General features: G+C 44.2%; 2 protein-coding genes across 2 annotated transcripts; both read left to right on the forward strand.

Annotated features, from left to right (window-relative positions):
* Window positions 1–6,296: 6,296 nt before the first annotated feature.
* LOC310860140 (large ribosomal subunit protein uL13m-like) lies at window positions 6,297–6,836 on the forward strand (the record flags this gene model as incomplete). Its single annotated transcript, XM_083766916.1, has 1 exon — window positions 6,297–6,836. The coding sequence occupies one exon, from the start codon at window positions 6,297–6,299 to the stop codon at window positions 6,834–6,836; it is 540 nt and encodes a 179-aa protein (XP_083623042.1).
* A 281-nt stretch (window positions 6,837–7,117) lies between these two features.
* On the forward strand, window positions 7,118–18,239 carry LOC310859989 (etoposide-induced protein 2.4 homolog; the record flags this gene model as incomplete). Its single annotated transcript, XM_083766753.1, has 2 exons — window positions 7,118–8,142; window positions 18,134–18,239. 2 exons carry the CDS (start codon window positions 7,118–7,120, stop codon window positions 18,237–18,239), a joined length of 1,131 nt encoding a protein of 376 aa, XP_083622879.1.
* Window positions 18,240–20,688: the final 2,449 nt, after the last annotated feature.

Here is a 20,688-nt window from a genome sequence, read left to right on the forward strand (position 1 = left end):
CAGGTGCATGATGGGAAGCTGAGTTTTTAGCAGCCATTACATGATTTCGGGAGTGACAGTACAGTACAGAACAGTATAGGGAACCCCGGGGACCCCCACACGGTAACTGTAATTTCTCAACTATTTTGGACACGGGGCAGCTCGCCGGAACCGGGCCGGCACCCCAGGCGCGTTCCTGTGGGTTTGGATATTATGGGGATCCCCCGCGGAACCCCGGGGACCCCCACATGGTAACTCTGTCATTTCTCGACCGTTTTGGAACCGGGCTGGCACCCCAGGCGCGGTCCTGGGGATCTGGAAGTTCCGGGGACCCCCACAAGGTAACTCGGTCATTTCTCAACCGTTTTGGACACGGGGCGGCTCGCTGGAACCGGGCCGGCATCCGAGGCGCGGTCCTGGGGGTCTGGAAGTTCCGGGGACCCCCACACGGCAACTCTGTCATTTCTCGACCGTTTCGGACATGGGGCGGCTCGCTGGAACGGCCCGCATCCCGGGCGCGTTCCTGGGGGTCTGGGTTGTTGTCATTTCTCGATCGTTTCGGACATGGGGCGGCTCGCCAGGCATTCCTGGGGGTTTGGATGTTCCGGGGACCCCCACAGCAACAATAGCAATAAAAGTATAGTTGGTAATAATGTATTTCTATCATTTATAGGCGTGCCAGAGACAGTTTGGTCTGACCAGACGACGGACTGGCATCCAACAGACCTCCCCTTCACTGGCACTCCCGGGTCTCGTGGTGCTGCTGCTGAGCTCCAGTGGGACAACCCTGCCGACTTCCTGGAGCTGTTTTTGACAGATGAGCTGCTCCAACACATCTGAAATTGAGACCAACCTCTACACTGAACAGCGACCCCCGACTGACCTGCCACATTCAAGGCAACACAAATGGGTACCAGTCGAAGTTGTGGAACTGAAGCGATTTTTTGGGCTGCTGTTCCTGACAGGTCTGGTACAGAAGCCAGAACTGGAACTGTACTGGTCCACGGACGAGCCAACAGCCACCCCATATTTCAGCAGGACCATGTCCAGGAACAGGTTCCAAATAATTTGGAGCAACCTACATTTTGCAGACAATCAGAATCCTGCCGAAATGATAAGTTGTCCAAAATCCGCCCTGTCTTGGACTACCTTCTAAATAAATTTAAAGAGATGTACTTGCCAGGCAAGGACATCAGCATTGATGAGGGGACCCTTCTCTGGCGTGGTAGGCTAGGCTTCAAAGTCTACAATCCTCTTGAACCCATAACATATGGTATTAAATCTTACATCCTTGACAGCAAGACAGGGTTTTGTTAGGCCATGAAACCCTATACTGGCGGGTCTGTTGTACCGCCAACTGAGCCTCGTATCATACCCTTGGTACAAGAGGTGGTGGTCTTCCTGCTGCAAGGTCTGATCGGTTTCGGTTACCGGCTTTGGATGGACAATTTCTACAATTCCGTGCGCCTCTGTAAGGTACTCCTGTGTCTGCAGATCCACACCTGTGGGACTTTACGGAGATGGAGAGGGGAACCGGAAAGTATTACAGTGTTGACCCCGGCATTGCTCAAAATGGGGGACACAGTCATGCGCCATGACGACAACGTCATGGTGGTGGCATGGCGTGACAAAAGGGTGGTGAAAATGGTCACCACATTCCACCAGCATGCCATGGTGCAGGTCCTGGAGAAGCAGGTAGGCCAGAGAGAGAAGGTGGCAGCAACAAAGCCAGAGTGCATCGTAGAGTACAACCACTGCATGAACGGAGTAGATAAATTGGACCAGAACCTGGCCTACTACTTCTTCGTAAGAAAAACTTGCAAGTGGACAAAAAAAATTGCTATGTATCTCCTGCAGATCACAATGTTCAACTCGTATGTCCTTTTCAAGGCGAAGATTCTGGCCAGCAAAAAATCTTTGTATGGCTTCATACTGAGTGTGGTGACCTCGTGGACCAACCTCAAAGAGAACAGGAGAGGGGAAGGGGAAGAGGAAGGGGAAGAGGAAGAGGAAGGAGAAGAGGAAGGAGAAGAGGAAGAGGATGAGCCCCAGGTCCACAGGTACTTCCCGAGGGCACCACGCCGCGACCCACCTTCCAGGCTGGATGGGAATAAAGCAGCCAGAATAAGCTGATTCGCATCCCACCAACCAAAATCAAATTGTACCCATCCAAAGCGTGCAGGGTGCACATGAGACAGGGGCAGTAGAGAGACACGGTTCCAGTGCGGCAGATGCAACATACCTCTGTGTCGAGGCATCTGTGACATTCTGTACCACAGCAAAGAAAACTACCAAGACATTCATGTCGAATAAACTGTTGTCCCCCACCAACACACACACACACACACACACACACACACACACACACACACACACACACACACACACACACACACACACACACACACACACACACAGTGTTTTCCACAGCAACCCTAAGCCTAATGCTGAGCAAAGTTGCAGTGTGATATGTGTGTGGCTAAAATAAAAGGGTCACTTTCAGATCACAGTGCTGTCTATTCTATTCACTATTCCCATGTTATTGGTTGGACGAAGCGGTATTCAACTGTGAATAACTAGCATTTTGTGGGCCTTCGGCCCGCTCATCCTAGCGCCATGTGATGCGTCGCAAATGGGAAGAAGGCAATAGCGGGAGGGCGATGCGAGTGCTGTACTGTACCCCTTTGTACTGTACTGCACTCCTTAGTATTGCACTGTACTGTACTCCTTTGTACTGTACTGTACTGTACTCCTTTGTACTGTACTGTACTTCTTTGTTCTGTACTGTACTTTACTGTACTTATTTGTACTATACTGTACTGTACTGTACTTATTTGTACTGTACTGTACTGTACTGTACTTCTTTGTTCTGTACTGTACTTTACTGTACTTCTTTGTACTGTACTGTACTTATTTGTACTGTACTGTACTTATTTGTACTGTACTCCTTTGTACTGTACTGTACTGTACTTCTTTGTTATGTACTGTACTTTACTGTACTGTACTGTATGTGTTCTGCTTCTTATTGTTATTATTACATGGATTATTATTTGGATGTGAGCTAAATAGGGCTGTTGCATTTCCACTGTGCCATGGCTCCACCTAGTGACCATGTATTATACGACATGGGTACACCTTTCTGCTCACATGTTTTCACTTGTATATATAGATTACATAATGGAGCATGGTAATGGCTCCATTCAGACGGACGGACGGACGGACGGACGGAATGACGGACGGACGGACGGACGGACGGACGGACGGACAGACAGACAGACAGACTATACGACTTTGATGATCGGCTAAATTAATATAGCCTTGTATATAAATTCATATGTCCGTAATCACATTGCCTTGTGCTGTGCGTAAAATAGTATTTTTTTCAGTATGAGGCTACGCAGCTTCTACACAAAGTGCAAAGGGACCCCCCCCCCAAGGGTCCACATAGGGTGGGGGGGGGGGAGGCACACGGATAGGAGCACAAGCGCTCAGACTGTAAAGGTGCGAGAATATAGTTGCACACATGGCTACACACACACACACACACACACACTCACTCACTCACTCTCGTCGCTCGTCGCGGACCCCCGTGATCCCCCAAGGGTCCACGGGGACCCCCCCACCCCCCCAGGGGTTCACGGACGAGGGTCAGGCCATCCCTCCACGGAACCGGACCGGCGAGGCGCACGCGTTGGTGTGCCGATCCCCGGGCACGATGCACGCGTAAAAAGGCCTGCTGCCCTGCAGGTTCTCCACGGGGAAAGGCATGCACCCTTTTTTCATTTGGCGGCCATCTTGAAAAATGACCGCCATATTGGATTTTTCGTTGGCTCGGTTTAAAAAGTTAAAGAGTTGACCCAAAGGAATGTTCATGGCAAATGTCACGCTTGTATCACCAAGCGAACAACCGTTCCAATGATCTGCTAATTGCACGAATTTTGTGTGTGTCTGTACATCTGTAATCCACGTAACTCGAGAACCGTTCGCCCCACCGACTTCAAATTCGACACACACGTTCCACACGTTCCACACACCCACAGGGAGTGCAGTGCCCGGTCTCGAGTCGGCCGGACACATGGTTGTCCAGTACCGCCACAAAAGGCCTTTTTCATTTGGCGGCCATCTTGAAAAATGACCGCCATATTGGATTTTTCGTTGGCTCGGTTTAAAAAGTTAAAGAGATGACCCAGAGGCATGTTCATGCCAAATTTTACACTTGTATCACCTTGTGAAAGATTCTCTCACAATATGGCTGTTAGCCGCTGTACTATATCTACATAACAGAACATAGTTATCAACTCAGTCCTTGTAGCCCCACCAGAGAATATTCTATAAATTTCAAAAAGTAGGGGATTTGTTTGAGATCCCTGGCATTACCACTACCTATTTTGACAGACCCCCTCGCGGGTAATGTGTTAAAGTGAAATTCAGGTTAAATGTCCTCTAAATCTTGTGCCCACATGTGCCAGTATTTGCCATTGACAATGAACGGAGAAATTACGACAGAATTCCGCTAAATATGACATAAATCAAAACATTACATCCATTGACATTGAAGGGAAAATGTACGTCATATGTAAACGAGCAAAACAGCTAACCAATCACAGGCAACAGGCATTCTGATTGGCCAGTATGATATGATGCATGATGATGTATGATGATAAGAGCTGATAATTTTGCTAAATATGACGTAAATCAAAACATTTAACGCCATTGACATTGAAAGGAAAACTTACGTCATATGTAGACGAGCAAATCGGCTAACCAATCACATGTTGGTGGTAGAGCTTGGCCAATAAGGGACCACCTTATCTACCTTATGTAGCAATGTCAAATGTCCGCTAACATAAATTGATGACACGATGACAAGAGCACCCCTCATTTCACATAGGTGTGATTTTTGTCCTATATTCAGCTATTCAGTCAATTAAATTCCCATTGACAATGAACAGAGAATTCACGTCATATGTGGACGAGCCTGCTATTTATGTTAAATCGGTATTTTTGTCCTTTTAATGTTTGTGCTAGGACAAACATCTACACTATAGCTGGATATAGCCCCTCAAAAGATCAGTGACCCAAAAATGGGTCCCGACCCACTGTTTGATATATGGGGTTCCAAATGTGGAGTGCGTTGTCAAACCTCAATGTGTTGTCATGGCATCAGGCACAAAAAAACATGTCCATATATGGGCATGTACAGATTTAAAAGTGTCGAGGACTGACAAGGACATATTTTTGAGCATCAAACATGGCAGCACAAGGTGTTAGGTCATGCGTACAATATTTACTACATTTTGCTCAAGTTAATCTTGATTTTATGTTACCGGAAATCAGGGCTCTCCTTTCTCTCAGAGGAAGACCGTTTATTCCTGGAGAAAACTTTAAAGAGAAGTATCCTTTATTGTGTCTGGATGGCGTGTCTGAACAGGATGTTCACAGTGTCATGGCCAAATCTGAAAAGTCTGCTTTTGAATTATGGGGTCTTCGACGAACACACAGTGAACTCAGAGAATCCCTCTTGAAGTATCCACCAGAAAACATGGCAACCATACATGCAGAAAGACTCCACTTACAAAATAAATGTCTCTTTAATGTGTATGTTGTACTATTACAAAAAAGAAAATCCTAAAATAAACGGATTTGAGATCATTAAAGCTGGGCTGTTGCTTGCGTTCAATGCATTTCTGCCTACTTCCGGTCTAGGACTTGTCCCAGTTGGTTGTCCCCATTCTCAATAGAAGTCTATGTAGGAGAGCCGCCATTGGACTGGCCCCATGAAGTGAACGCAGTTTGTGTAACTCTAGAAGATGCACACCATGTTTGGGCGTGGCTGCAGTGGGAACACTATGTGATGGTTACGGCGGAGTCATTGTGACATGATCGCATGATCAGTCATGTCACAGTGAGATGACTGACGTGACCAGCAAGCTCAACAGCACATCAACCGACGCTCGATCCTGAAGAAGCACAGAACCGACCTCAGCCCTTTCAAGTTGATCACTTATCGAAACCGTCTCCAGTAATCATCGGAAGGACGTCCGTTCCATTAAGTTCTAATTGAACAGCACTGCAGCATCTGAGTCTTGACTCAACCAGCAGTGACCTCTACCTCTAAAGGTTGGCTGTGTCATAGGTTCTCTGCGGCAGTATCATAATCAGATAATAAAATAAGTACAGGCTTCAGATGTGCCTCCTCAGGAAATTTGGCTCAGATCTGAAACCATTTGAATTGGCGTTAAAAGGTAAATTAGCTAAGTTGAATTAACGACTGACATCAACTTTGAAACCAAGGAGAAGATACAGCCGGAGAAATAATGTCCAGTTTCTCCAGATCTACCCAGCAGTGGGCGACCTTCGCCCGCTCGTGGTTCCTGATCGACGCCAACATGCAGCCGCCGGGGAAGATCGCCTCCATGTGTTCTGTCAGACTGCAAGGGAAACACAAACCCATCTACCACGCCCTGAGTGACTGCGGCGACCACGTGGTGGTGACGAACACCAGACACGTTGCCTTCTCCGGGAACAAGTGGGAACAGAAGGTTTACTCGTCGCACAGTGGCTACCCGGGCGGGTTCAAACAGGTCACGGCCGCCCAGCTCCACCTCAAAGACCCCAAGGCCGTGGTGAAGTTGGCGGTTTACGGGATGCTGCCCAGGAACCTGCACAGGCGCACCATGATGCAACGTCTGCACCTCTTTGCCGACGACGTCGTTCCAGATCACATCCTGGCTAACCTGACGGAGGAGCTGCCTCAGCCCAGGAAGATACCCAGGAAGCTGAATGAATACACGCAAGAGGAGATAGATGCTTTCCCCATGCTGTGGACACCACCCGAAGACTACAAGATGAAGTGACCTCGCTAGTGTTACTTCCCGGAACTGTCACTGTTAGAGCTTATTTCATGACATCACCCTGGTTACTCAAGCTCTCAGTGTGTGTGTGACCACACAATCTTCATATTTGGGCAAATGGTCAACCCCAATGTTCCATAAATGGTCATGGTTGTCTCATGGTTTGAATGGTTTTGTTTTGTTGTTTTGATATATAAGGGTGGAAAAGAACGATTTGGCAAAGTTTACATTGACTTGACCACCAGGTCACCCCCATTCCTTCTGCAGTGGATCTGTCGCCAGAGATGACAGACAGCGGCAGGGCATTCCTCAGCGAAGTCGCCGCAGGGATCAAGGACTCCATTTTGGGGATCGGAAACATCTCTAAGCTGGACGCCCGCATCCAGCAGAAAAGGGAAGAGCAGCGGAGGAGAAGGGCCACCAGTGGAGCCCTGGCACAGAGACGGGCACGGAGCGAGGAGGAGAAACGCAAACCTGACGGTGAACACACCAAACTAGCCGGTAGGATTTTCCGGTGCTGTGCGTGGAACGGAGGAGTGCTCTGGCTCAGTCTGTTCCTGTACCATCGGGCGTTCATCCCACTGCTGCGGTCTCTCACGGCGCGGATCATGGGCGACCCGCCGCTCCACGGCAGCGTGTGGTCCTGGCTGGAGTTCGTCCTCGCCTCGGTGTTCGCGGCCCTCTGGGTGCTTCCTCTGTTTGTTCTCAGCAAGATAGTCAATGCCATCTGGTTCCAGGACATCGCCGACCTGGCCTTTGAGGCGTCCGGCCCTAAGACACCCTTCCCGAGTGTCGGAAAGATCATCGCCGATATGCTCTTCAATCTGCTACTCCAGGCTCTCTTCCTCGTTCAGGGAGTGATCGTTGGCCTCTTCCCCATCGTTGCCATTGGACAGCTGGTTAGCCTCCTCCACATGTCTCTGCTCTACTCCCTGTACTGCTTTGAGTATCGCTGGTTCAACCGGGGCATCGAGATGCACCAGAGACTGGCCAACATAGAGAGGAACTGGCCGTACTATTTTGGCTTTGGTTTGCCCATGGCTGTATTGACAGCCCTGCCGTCCTCATACATCATCAGTGGCTCCTTGTTCTCCACGCTGTTCCCTCTGTTCATTATTAGCGCCAATGAGGCAGAGGCCCCGACAAAGACGCACCATTTCCAGCTGCATCTGTTTTCCTTGGTGGTGATGATCAGCAACAAACTGTTCCACAAGACTGTTCACCTGCAGTCCTCCGTGAGCTCTTCAGCTTCTACAGAGAAGCCTCACAGACCCGTCAGACAAACATTTGGATCTAAAACTGTGGATAGGTACAGAGGAAGCTTACCACACATGGCCTTATAAATACATAAAATACAATGTAGCTCTCTATGCACTGGGAGAGATGGCCAACCCACTTTATATCAAATAAAATACAATGTTGGGTGTAATAATCATTACCAGTTTTTCACCTGTTTTGGCGGGAATGTATTGGGGCTACTTGTGTGTGCTTCACTTCCATCAGCCAGTGTTGCCATGTCTGCTTATTATAAGTGACCTTTGGTTTGTTCTGTAAAGTCGCTTGTAAATAAAATATTAGTAGTTGCTGGTTGTGGTTTTTTGGGCTCGTTTCTAAAGTGTTCAGTAGTTTCTTATTTGGGCTCCCTTCCTAATGTTGTTTAAACCAGTAATTCCCACATTTCTTCACGTCAAGGACCCCCATGATATATGATTGTCCACAGACATCCATCCGAAAATAAGTTGTGCCATTTTTGTTAAAATATTTAAAAAACATTAAAAATAGGGGCGCCCGCTAGCCTAGTGGTCCAGGCGCATGCCACATATACTCTTTCCTATCTATCTTCACTTGTAAAAAATATATATATTCAAAATATTTATTTTCAATATCGTTTTAAATAACAGATGTACAACCTGTTGAGTTGCACAGCTGTAATAGCGTGTTGTACCAGAAATAAGAAGTGAAGAATATACTTGACGGAGGAAAACACTGAAGTAAATAAATAACACACCAGGAGGCATCAGCTATGTGTTGCTGGATCAGTACGACACACATCACTGACAAATGTATTTACACCGGTTATATACAGAACAGATAACAAGCACTTCCTGTCTGGGGCTTGTTACTTCATATATAGCATATATATACCATTCAGATCACATTCCAACACAACCTCATAATGTGTCGCCGTGAGCTTGCTGATTTGCTATTTACTTGCGCAAGCAGAGCGCGCAAGTAATATTTTCGCCCGGTCTCCTTCGTCGTGACAGCTGTTCCGCCATTCGAGGCTTACGCAGAAAAACATCAAATCTGTGCCTGTGTTGCTGGACCAATGATGACGAAATGACCATATTTCTTACGTCATCATTTAGAGCTAGTCATACGTATACTATATACATAATCAGTAAAAAATAAAATAGCAAATTGTGCCTGATCTGCTGGGACCAGAGTACGTGGTGTGTATGTGTATGACTAGCTCTAAATGATGACGTAAGAAATATGGTCATTTCGTCATCATTGGTCCAGCAACACAGGCACAGATTTTATGTTTTTCTGCGTAAGCCTCAAATGGCGGAACAGCTGTCACGGTTTTTGGCGCAAAGTAACCACTGTATACCGCTAATCAACTTACAACTACACACTTTATACAGTATAGAGTATAGAGTATATATGTATACATATATAGTATATGCCTATATACTATATATATTTCTTACGTCATCATTTAGAGCTAGTCATACGTATACTATATACATAATCAGTAAAAAATAAAATAGCAAATTGTGCCTGATCTGCTGGGACCAGAGTACGTGGTGTGTATGTGTATGACTAGCTCTAAATGATGACGTAAGAAATATGGTCATTTGTATTTGGTCCAGCAACACAGGCACAGATTTTATGTTTTTCTGCGTAAGCCTCAAATGGCGGAACAGCTGTCACGGTTTTTGGCGCAAAGTAACCACAGTATACCGCTAATCAACTTACAACTACACACTTTATACAGTATAGAGTATAGAGTATATATGTATACGTATATAGTATATGCCTATATACTATATATATTTCTTACGTCATAATTTAGAGCTAGTCATACGTATACTATATACATAATCAGTAAAAAATAAAATAGCAAATTGTGCCTGATCTGCTGGGACCAGAGTACGTGGTGTGTATGTGTATGACTAGCTCTTAATGATGACGTAAGAAATATGGTCATTTGTGGTCATTTGGTCCAGCAACACAGGCACAGATTTGATGTTTTTCTGCGTAAGCCTCAAATGGCGGAACAGCTGTCACGGTTTTTGGCGCAAAGTAACCACAGTATACCGCTAATCAACTTACAACTACACACTTTATACAGTATAGAGTATAGAGTATATATGTATACGTATATAGTATATGCCTATATACTATATATATTTCTTACGTCATCATTTAGAGCTAGTCATACGTATACTATATACATAATCAGTAAAAAATAAAATAGCTAATTGTGCCTGATCTGCTGGGACCAGAGTATGTGGTGTGTATGTGTATGACTAGAAAAACTAAAAAGCGATCCAGAATATATCTACAACGATAAAACAGTATTTCTTATATAGATAGAAACTTGAATCATACTTAATAATACTAGATGTTTATATGTATAAAGTAGGTAGCAAATCTAAACATTAATCATTTCAAACGTTCCTTCACAGAGATACTGAGATTTCACAGTTTACAGCGGTCGAAAGGACTTGCGCGCTCTGCTTGCGCACTAGTTGGCCATTTATGGCCTACTAGTGTGCAACAAGCAAGTATGCACTCGACAGAGTGCAGTTCTAGTTTAATTTGTGCTTGTTTTTTATAGACCTGGCCACTTGCGCGTGTGTCTTAAAAGACCCCCTGGAAGCCCTTCAAGGGCCCCTGCAGGAGGTCGCTGGACCCCATGTTGTGACACACTGTGTTATTCCCCCTCCTATTCCAAACAACCAACCACAGCTGTGCCCTTAATTACTGCCTTGAGTCCTCTCCTACACTCCCTGATAACTTGCAGTGGACTCACCTGTGATGACCAGCTGAGACTGGTCTGCCAACGAGCTGAGACACTATAAAGGCTGCCTGAGAGCTATGCCTCTGTTTGTTCAATCAATGCTGCTTGCTGCTCATTGTGCTAGGCTCAGTGTTGGTTCAATGCTGCTTGCTGCTCAGTGTGTCAGGTCTCAATCTTTAGTTTGAGGTTGTTTAGGTGTGGACAATCACACTTGTGAAGTGAGGGGAAATGTTTGTTGCTCTAAACAAACATTAAAAGTCCATACCACTTAGCTGCCAGTTTGTTTGTCGAAAGTACCTTAAACAAACCAACTTGGCTGCCATATGGCATTTCAAAAGCCATACTTTGAGGGGCCAAAAAGTGCTAATTTGTGTGAAACGTATCAAAACCACAATGTAGAAAACACTGTCGCAAGTAAAAGTCCTGCATGCAAAATGTAACTTGAGGTGAAGTACAAAAGTATTGGCATCAAATTATACAACGTGCCAAACATACTTAATTTTCTTTTCCTAGGGTGGAACTGTTGAACAATAAATAAATAGCAGGCAAGTAGACTACTGGGTTGACATGTGACATGTGCACACCTGTTGTGTGTCATCATTTCTCTCAGATAAGGGGTATTTAAGTGGCTTTAGAGTACACTTAGATTTTATGAAAGAATCACACCAGTCTGTGCAGCGAATCCATCTCCGTACCGCAACAGGCGGGTGGCGGCAAAGTGCTCACAATATTTGATGTGAAACTCGTGGGCAACGCTAGCCGCAAATTTGCAACTCTAGATTTTTTACAATGGGATGAATCTAGAGTTCCAATACCCTCCATTGACTCCCCACTGATCCAATTGCGTTCACCAACATTGCAGTTGTAGTCAAAGCTTGAATTATCCTCTTTCAATCTGCCGAGCTTGTTTTTCATAAAAAAATCCCCCGTAGGTGTAGATTATATTACCTGGATTTTAACACACAACCTTGTGGTCCAAAGGCAAGCGCTCTACTGACTGAGCTAAGCAGACACTGTCAGTTGACTCATTCTAAACAGTAACATGGTATTAGGTGCATGAGAAGTTTCACAAAACAGCAATATTCATTGGCTCATAAAAACATTTTTTCATGGAAAGATGTCATCCAAATTCAATCATAACTAACAGTACAGTAAATATAAGCAGCATCGAAAAAGACAAGTACTGAGATTCACAATTAATTGTGGATGTTGTTTAAATGCTATGTTATATTTGAAGTAAGAGGAGATTAGTCAAATTAAACTTTGTATCAATTTATAAGTCCAAACCACACCAAAGGGTTGGGATGCGATCCGTTTAAGATAAACCACAGCAATGCAATGAATTGCATTGATCTTACCAGGAAAATGGTAAAATGGTTTGTCACAAGGTGTCCCTACTGGTGCTGGTGATTTGGATTTTTAAATTTTTGGGGTTTTACAAGTGCTTGTCAGTGTTTAAGAATGATTTTGGGAAATTAAGACCTGAACAAGTTGAGAAACACCAGTTTAAGGATAAGTTGTTTTTTGCAATAAGTGTGTATTACTATGTAATTATTAGGTGAACATTATTTGTTCATTAGGTTGACTGCAAAATGCAAAAAGTGCTAAGCTAAAGTGAACATAACTTTCTTCAAAACATAAGACAACATATTAACAAAAAGATTGAATTTATTATATACATTTTGTAAACAGTTTTTCAACCATAAAAAAAGAAGAAAAAAAAACAATTTCCATAATATAAATAAACATTTGCAAAAAAAAAAAAAAGTTCATCATATTGATGATGTGTCAGAGTGGATGGGGCTGTTGTTGGAATAAACATTTGCAAAAAAACAAAAAAAAAGTTCATCATATTGATGATGTGTCAGAGTGGATGGGGCTGTTGTTGGAATAAACATTTGCAAAAAAAAAAAAAAAGTTCATCATATTGATGATGTGTCAGAGTAGATGGGGCTGTTGTTGGTGCTGGTGCTCTCTGGGAGTGTTTGGGAGTGGGTGATGGATGTAATACTAAGTGATGGGTGTATTGAATAGTGATGTGCTCTTGGTCCAAAAGGTGCTCTGTGATAAGTGCTGCTGTTGTGAGGTGAGTGAGTTTGTATGTGTTTAAATAAGTGCGTATGGGGCCCATTGTGAGTGTAAGTCTGGTGAGTGGGAGTTGTATAACTATTGTGCCGGAATTGTGTGTGATAAATCTGTGAGTTCTTTGGGTCATGTGACAGCTAGTGCAGGTGTTTGTGGTCTTATTGTGGTCAAATGAGGTGTGGATGTGATGACAAAGTGCGCATGCAATATTATCAGTGATTTGTGCTCCTACAATTTCTCCCGTGATAGTGCTCGATGGTGGGGTGTCTATTTATTTTTTTCCTTTTTTTTCAGCAAAAAATAAATTTTAAAAATACTTTTTTAAATTTCGACGTCTGGCCTAGTAAATGGGTTAAATACTAAAGTTAAATGTATTAGTTACAAAGCAGTACAAACAGTAGAAAACTATTTTAGCCGATCATCCTAAATGGTTGCATCACATCTTTCTTTTCCTATTTCTAAAGATAAACAGTACATGGAAGACAAACTGAAGTTGTTTTTCAGTGATACAGATGTTAAGCACTTTTCAGAAATAAGAATATGAAAGGGGAGGACAGTAGTGTGTAATATCTAACATTGCTGTCGGGCAGAAACCTTTTAGCCTGGCTAATAAGCCAGACTCAAAACACACCGCCGGCAGGCAACTTTTTTGCCAATGGCTGATTCGGTCTGGCTTATTAGCCAGGCCAGAAACCTTTAGCTCAATCTTCTTTTTCTTTTCTTTTGAAATTGACGCCCTTATGGCAGTGTCATGCAAAAGTAACAAATTGTCGATCGACATTGGTTGCAATGTGACACATTCATTATATTGATGATTGATTGAAGATAATATTATCGCCATGTTTTTGACATGTTCTTAAATGATAAGAACACAGGTTATTTTTCTTCCATTTCCTGAAAGGTAACAGCATCATGTACAGAACCAGATCAATGTCTTCTCCTGCTGCTTCCTCCCAGACCACCCTGTTTGTATGGAAACCCCACAGGGACAAACGGCACAGCGACAGTCCCACACCTCAGTTTACACAGTGCTGATCAACAACGCATACATGAATAGAATTAATAACCTGGTATATCAAGTAGGTATAATGTATTCAGATGAGATCACAGAAAACGAAACGCGATCAAATGTTCTGTGACTTTTAAAAGGCACAGCTATGCAAAAGATGAGACCTGTCAAATCTGTGGAATTATTGTGTAGAATAAAAAAAAACATTCAGTTTAAGGAAATAAAACAATTTGTGATGTAGAACATCTCAGCAATATAAGAGTGAACACTCAGCAAACACTCAGGAGTGTAATGTTTCCAGAGTTACAGGAAGTAAATGGTCTGAAGTCATTCAGTTAAATCTCTTTTGAAACACAGAAGTTGAACATTGTTGAACAGGCCAACCACCACACACATATCTTAAAACAGTGCTTTGGGTGCTGCAAGTATTCCACCCACCCACCTACCAACAGGAAACCCAACCCCGGGAAGCGCGGCAACAATGCTGAGCTGTATCAAAGTTACCACAAATCCCTTATCAAATCCTACCGCGAGATACGGGATTTGAGTAAGCACACACGCCGCCAACGCGAACCCCGCAGCGGTCCCCACCCATCCACCATACCATTTCCACATCTTCTTTCTCTCCTCCTGTCTTCTTGTTACTTCATGTCTGGCTGGCATCATGTAACCATCATCACGGTCTGGCATCACGGTCACCCCCAACAATCTTCCTTCTTCTTCTACAGTTGATTGATAGCTGATGTTTTTGCGTCTCCAGAAAAAGTCTCGTGCGAAATCTGCCATGGTTAAGGCGATATTCTTCAATCGGGGGCCTTCAAATTCGCCTCGTTCTAACTTCTCTCCGGTTTCCTGGGGGTGGTGACGCGTTTTCGTGTATGGGCGGGGTGGAAGTAGGGTGGATTCTGGAACAGGGGAGAATAGTTTTTTTAGCCGATAAGCAGACGTACTGTGCTGTATTGTTGGGCAGCGTCTAGTCGGGGTGTCTATTTTAAGTGCGGGGGGAATGACTAGTGGTGTGTGAAGGGGTGTGATTGTGGAGTGTTTGGTGGTGGTTAAAGATGAAGTGGGGAATGTGCGGTGAGTGACATTGGTGATGGGGATGATGACCACATCTTTGGTTGTCCACACAACAAAATAGCAGGTGGTTCGACCAGATAAGTGCATCTGGCCTTGGACCTGGTGCCAGTAGACATGGGATCTCTTAAGGCTAAATGTCCCACCTTCCCTCTGGAGACAGAAATCGTTGTTCTGAACTGCCTCTTCGAGTGTGAGGTTCCTCTCTCGATAGGGACATTTTACCTCAAGGAGGCTATCGGTGCCTACAAGGCCATCAGGAGAGGCACCAAGGATCCCGCTTCTGTTGAGGAAAATCCCAGACTTCTCAACCTTTTGACCCATCTCATTCTCAAAAGCCTTGATCCCTTCTGGTTCATTGGCAACTCCATGCTGCACTGCCTTTACACCCGCTAGGTTGTACTCCCCACGTAGCCTTTTCAGGAGGCTTGGGGTGACCCGCTTTGCCTTGAGGACACAGCCAAAATTGCTGGCTGTAAGTCTCCCTTTGCGCTGGTCATGCCAATCCTGGTTAGCCGCTTGGCCAACAGTCATGGTGAAAATGGTTTTCTGCTGTTCCTCTGTCAATTGCATTCTGGACAGTATGGCGGCTGGTCCGAGGTGGCCGCACTGAGCCACAATTTTCGGAACAGTTAAGCAGGAGATAGGCAAATCCTAACGGAATACATCTTCCGGTTCCCCTCCATCGGTCACGCAACTGCTGCCGCTTGTCTTCTGTCACTGACCCGGAGGGAAGTGACAAGTACTCCTTATCTCGATGGTACATTTTATGGGCAGAGTTGACTTCTTTACTAGAAGGTGGCTTTTTCCACTTACATTCCAGGTCAGTGGGACCGATGTTGTGTGAGGCAAAAATGGCCAGTGCTGGCATGGCTGCACTTAAAATTCCCCCGTGGGCATTCACACTGGGTGGATGCAATGCCTGCACCCCCCATGGAGATCTGGAAAGTGGCAAGAAGTTGTTCAGTGCATCACTCCAAAGGCTGTACCTTATTTAATTAGTGTAGTGTAGTGCAGCAATTGAATGAGCAACAACTGACAGTTTAAACTGTGTGAAACACAAGTCATTATATAGGTAGGCCCTACAGGTAGAGGAAAGAAATATGATCAACTAGATAATAATACATACATAAATGAATAAAGACATGGAAGTGAATTGAGTGGAATACAATAGATTAAATAATCTGTATCCTTAAGCCTTATGTGTCAGCCATCTGTATTTATATGATATACAGTAGGCCTATCAGTTGCTAATAAAGTAGTGATATATCAACAGATAGGCTATGGGGCTGAAGTGTACGGCAGCTCTCATATGGTGATATGCATATAGGCCTACTTATATTCATAAACTGTAAGCCTATGTATTTATATGATATACAGTAGGCCTATCATGTCGTTCCTAGATACTTATTATTTTCCTTCAAATAATGATTTGTGAATAATTTCACCTACAAAAGCATCTTCCCTCAAAGGCAGTGGGGCCTTTGAGGAAAGTGGCTTTTGCAGGTGAATTTGCCACTGGGGATCAATGAATGTCTATCTCATTTATTTTAATTATAAATTTATGTTTATACTTAACTACTTACCGAAACGCGATATAATGTATCGCGCATGCTGGCCTTGACAATACCAGTTATCTGACCGTCTGCATACAGACAGTGCTCCACATGACCAGATTTAAAATGATTCTCCCCTCTCTTCACGCTTTTCTCTTCTTCTTTAAAAAATGACATAATGTCAAAAACAGAAACCGACATATTTATTACGTTTTTTTAATTGATATCTAATGTTTTCAGTCAACTGAGTCGAGTCACTGCCAGCTGAGCTTAGGAATCTCAGTAATGCACGCTGACAGCTGGGCGCCGTGACGTATATTAGCAGCGACATTGCCTTCATACACCTTGTAGTTTCTAGGCATTTGCGGCCACATTCATTCCATTTTCTCCGGAAACTGGCTGTATCAAATATTAATGAACATCAATAACGACGCACAGCCACCCCCCTGACCGAAAGGCCGAGATGATCGGTTTATTTTTCAAACACAGTTCTTATATGAAGCGATCATAAATCCCACTAATGCATTTTCAATGCAACTAAAAAAATACATGAACCTGGGGAATGACGCCCTCTACTGAAAGTGACGTCAGACTTCGGTGCTCTATATGTCCAGCAAATTGTGCCTGATTTGCTGGGACCAGATTACATTACATGGTGTGCGCAAGTAACTAGCTCTCAATGATGACGTAAGAAATATGTGTATTAAACGACCCAATGCCAGAGTGTAATTGGTCTTCGATGGTGACGTAATGACGATATGTTTTAGTGTTGGGATGATTAAAGGTAATGCTCCTGTGTATACTGTACATGTATGTAATCTGGTCCCAGCAAATCAGGCACAATTTGCTGTTTTATTTTCATACGCATAAAAAGTGGTGGGTTGGCTGGGACGGTTTTTGGCGCAAAGTAACCACAGTATACCGCTAATCAACTTACAACTACATAATATTTATATATATATATATATATTATGTATAACTAGCTCTCAATGATGACGTAAGAGATATGTGTATTAAAGGACCCAATTCCAGAGTGTGATTGGTGGAGTGGAGTATTTCTCTTAGATCTACTCTTCCATCTCGGCACATCAAAATCATCATCATTATCATTAACAATGGGCATTTCAGTCGGTGCCTGGTGCTCTACAATGGGTGGGGTCACACACTTCAACCTGTGCGTCTGCACTTTACCATTAGCCATACATCTCTGGTCGTTCACTGTGTTCAAATAATACATTCTGTTGTACACTCCATCTCTGCACTTCAGAACATTTTTACCTTTCTGGAAAATGGCAGTGGCACCTCTGGTGGTTGCTGCTTGCACCGAAAACATGTCCTGTGGATATGTAGGAATGTACAATGCATGTCTCAGGGTAGTTGTGTGACGATGCCCCCTGCTGTCGATCAGGATCACCTTCGCATCTCCTCTGAGGTCCGCCAATCCCCGACATCTCGTACCGTAATCCAACTCCACTCTGTTCTTTAGGCTGGAAACTTCCGTCGAAACTTGTGAACTTTGTGATGTCTGTGATGATATGGGAAGTCGCTCCTGTGTCGACCATCAGACCCGTCTGTCTCACACGATCACGATGTCCTCGTTCGGCTCTCACTTGTTGAACTTCGGCATCACGGTCGCTCACCCCGAATGAGTACTCGTGCTCGCTGTTGTTCTTCTTCTCCGACACTCTCCGCTCATCATCTCGCCGCTGTTGTCTCCTCCTTCTGCAGATGGCATCATTGTGTGTGGGACTTGTGCAAAGACTGCACCACTGTCTCTGTTCTCTCTGAGTGGCAGCATCTTCACGCTTTATGCCCCCTCTGGCCGCAATTGTAACAGGGCAGTTTAATGTCTTTGCCTTTCATCACGCTGTCTAAACCGACGGAGTTGCACTTGCCACTGAACTTATCAGTGTGCTCATAACTCCTCAGCTTGGAGTTGCACTTGCCATGTAGCATAGACGGCTGCTGCAGTTGGATCTGTGCTCTCAAGACACCGTCATTTCCTGATGCTGCTGCAGCCGGCTCTTTGACTGTATAAAAGGCTCTTAGAATCTGTAGTGCCTTGCGTCCATCATCCGTCGCTGCTCGTGTAATGAGCGACAGGCTCTTGCTGTCCAAAAACTGGACCAACTCTCCATATGCCAAATCATTCATGTCCTCGTAGGGCACATCAACTTCTTCACCCTGGACGGGTGGCTCGAGATCTTTTAGGACGATATCCTTCAACCCCTGTAGTCTCAGATGTCCCAACATCCTCGTCTCCCATAGTAAATATCTCTCAGCATCTCCGTCGAAACACAATCTTGACCAATGGCAATGACCACTCGAAGCAGCCTGCATGGTTCTCTTCTTCTGTTATTAGCCTAACTCAAGACTAGCACGGCAAAGCACGCCGACAACAAACTTTTCACCTCGTAAATAAATCTGGTCTCTCTGGGCCCATAACTTGTTGAGTTTCACAGCTGTAATAGCGTGTTGTACCAGAAATATAGAAGTGAAGAAATACTTGACGGAGGAATAACACTAGAGTAAATAAATAACACACCAGGAGGCATCAGCTATGTGTTGCTGGATCAGTACGACACACGTCACTGACTTACACCGGTTATATACAGAACAGATAACAAGCACTTCCTGTATGGGGCTTGTTACTTCACAATAAGAGTATCAATAATAAAATATATATATACCATTCAGATCACATTCCAACACTACCTCACAATGTGTCGCCGTGAGCTTGCAGATCTGCTATTTTAATTTGTGCTTGTTTTTTATAGACCTGGCCACTTGTTTCTCTTGCAAAACTGGCAATACAGCAAGAGGAAGAGGAAGTTATGCACAACACAACACAAAACGCAAAGACTTCTTATGGGCTATATGAAACAGGCCAATAAATCGTAAAGCATATCATATCATTATTGTTATATTATTATTATTATTATTATTATTAATAATAATAATAATAATGTATATATGTGTGTGTACGTGCGTGTGTGTCTTAAAAGAAGCCCTTCAAGGGCCCCTGGAGGTCGCTGGACCCCATGTTGTGACACACTGTGTTATCCCCCCTCCTATTCCAACCAACCAACCACAGCTGTGCCCTTAATTACTGCCTTGAGTCCTCTCCTACACTCCCTGATAACTTGCAGTGGACTCACCTGTGATGACCAGCTGAGACTGGTCTGCCAACGAGCTGAGACACTATAAAGGCTGCCTGAGAGCTATGCCTCTGTTTGTTCAATCAATGCTGCTTGCTGCTCATTGTGCTAGGCTCAGTGTTGGTTCAATGCTGCTTGCTGCTCAGTGTGTCAGGTCTCAATCTTTAGTTTGAGGTTGTTTAGGTGTGGACAATCACACTTGTGAAGTGAGGGGAAATGTTTGTTGCTCTAAACAAACATTAAAAGTCCATACCACTTAGCTGCCAGTCTGTTTGTCGAAAGTGCTTTAAACAAACAAACTTGGCTGCCATATGGCATTTCAAAAGCCATACTTTGATGGGCCAAAAAGTGCTAATTTGTGTGAAACGTATCAAAACCACAATGTAGAAAACACTGTCGCAAGTAAAAGTCCTGCATGCAAAATGTAACTTGAGGTACAAAAGCATTTTTCCAAGACTCATTTGTGGAAAAATAACATTGAATGTCAAATAGTCTAGTCCCCGATTATAATACAACCGTTTTTTCCCCATCCAGCTTTTAATGTGCGTGGAAACAAACTATCCTAACGCAAACATTCAATGCCATTGATAATGAATGACCATTTTTACATCGTAGTGTAAACACATTAAAGGCTGGTATTGAATGTGAATGGCCAGAATGAGAGAGGAGTGCCCCTCACTTAACACAAGTTTGAAGTTGGCCTGAATCTGATGCCCCATGGGGAATTTGTTGGTACAAAGTTAACCGTCAGAGCTGCAGTCAGGCCTGTCTAGCAAAAATGGAAATGTTATCTAGTTTTGGAAAATACACTCCAACCAAATGGCAGATCATGATCAGTATAGCAGGATTCCGATTTGGCACTTTAAAGGACCTCGATTGTACACAAGGTAAACCAGCATCTATCTGGGCACATCCTTTCACATGGCTCTTAACGTCAATG

The sequence above is a fragment of the Protomyctophum parallelum genome (assembly GCF_964188405.1).
Source record: "Protomyctophum parallelum genome assembly, chromosome: 6".
In the NCBI taxonomy this organism is placed as follows: domain Eukaryota; kingdom Metazoa; phylum Chordata; class Actinopteri; order Myctophiformes; family Myctophidae; genus Protomyctophum; species Protomyctophum parallelum.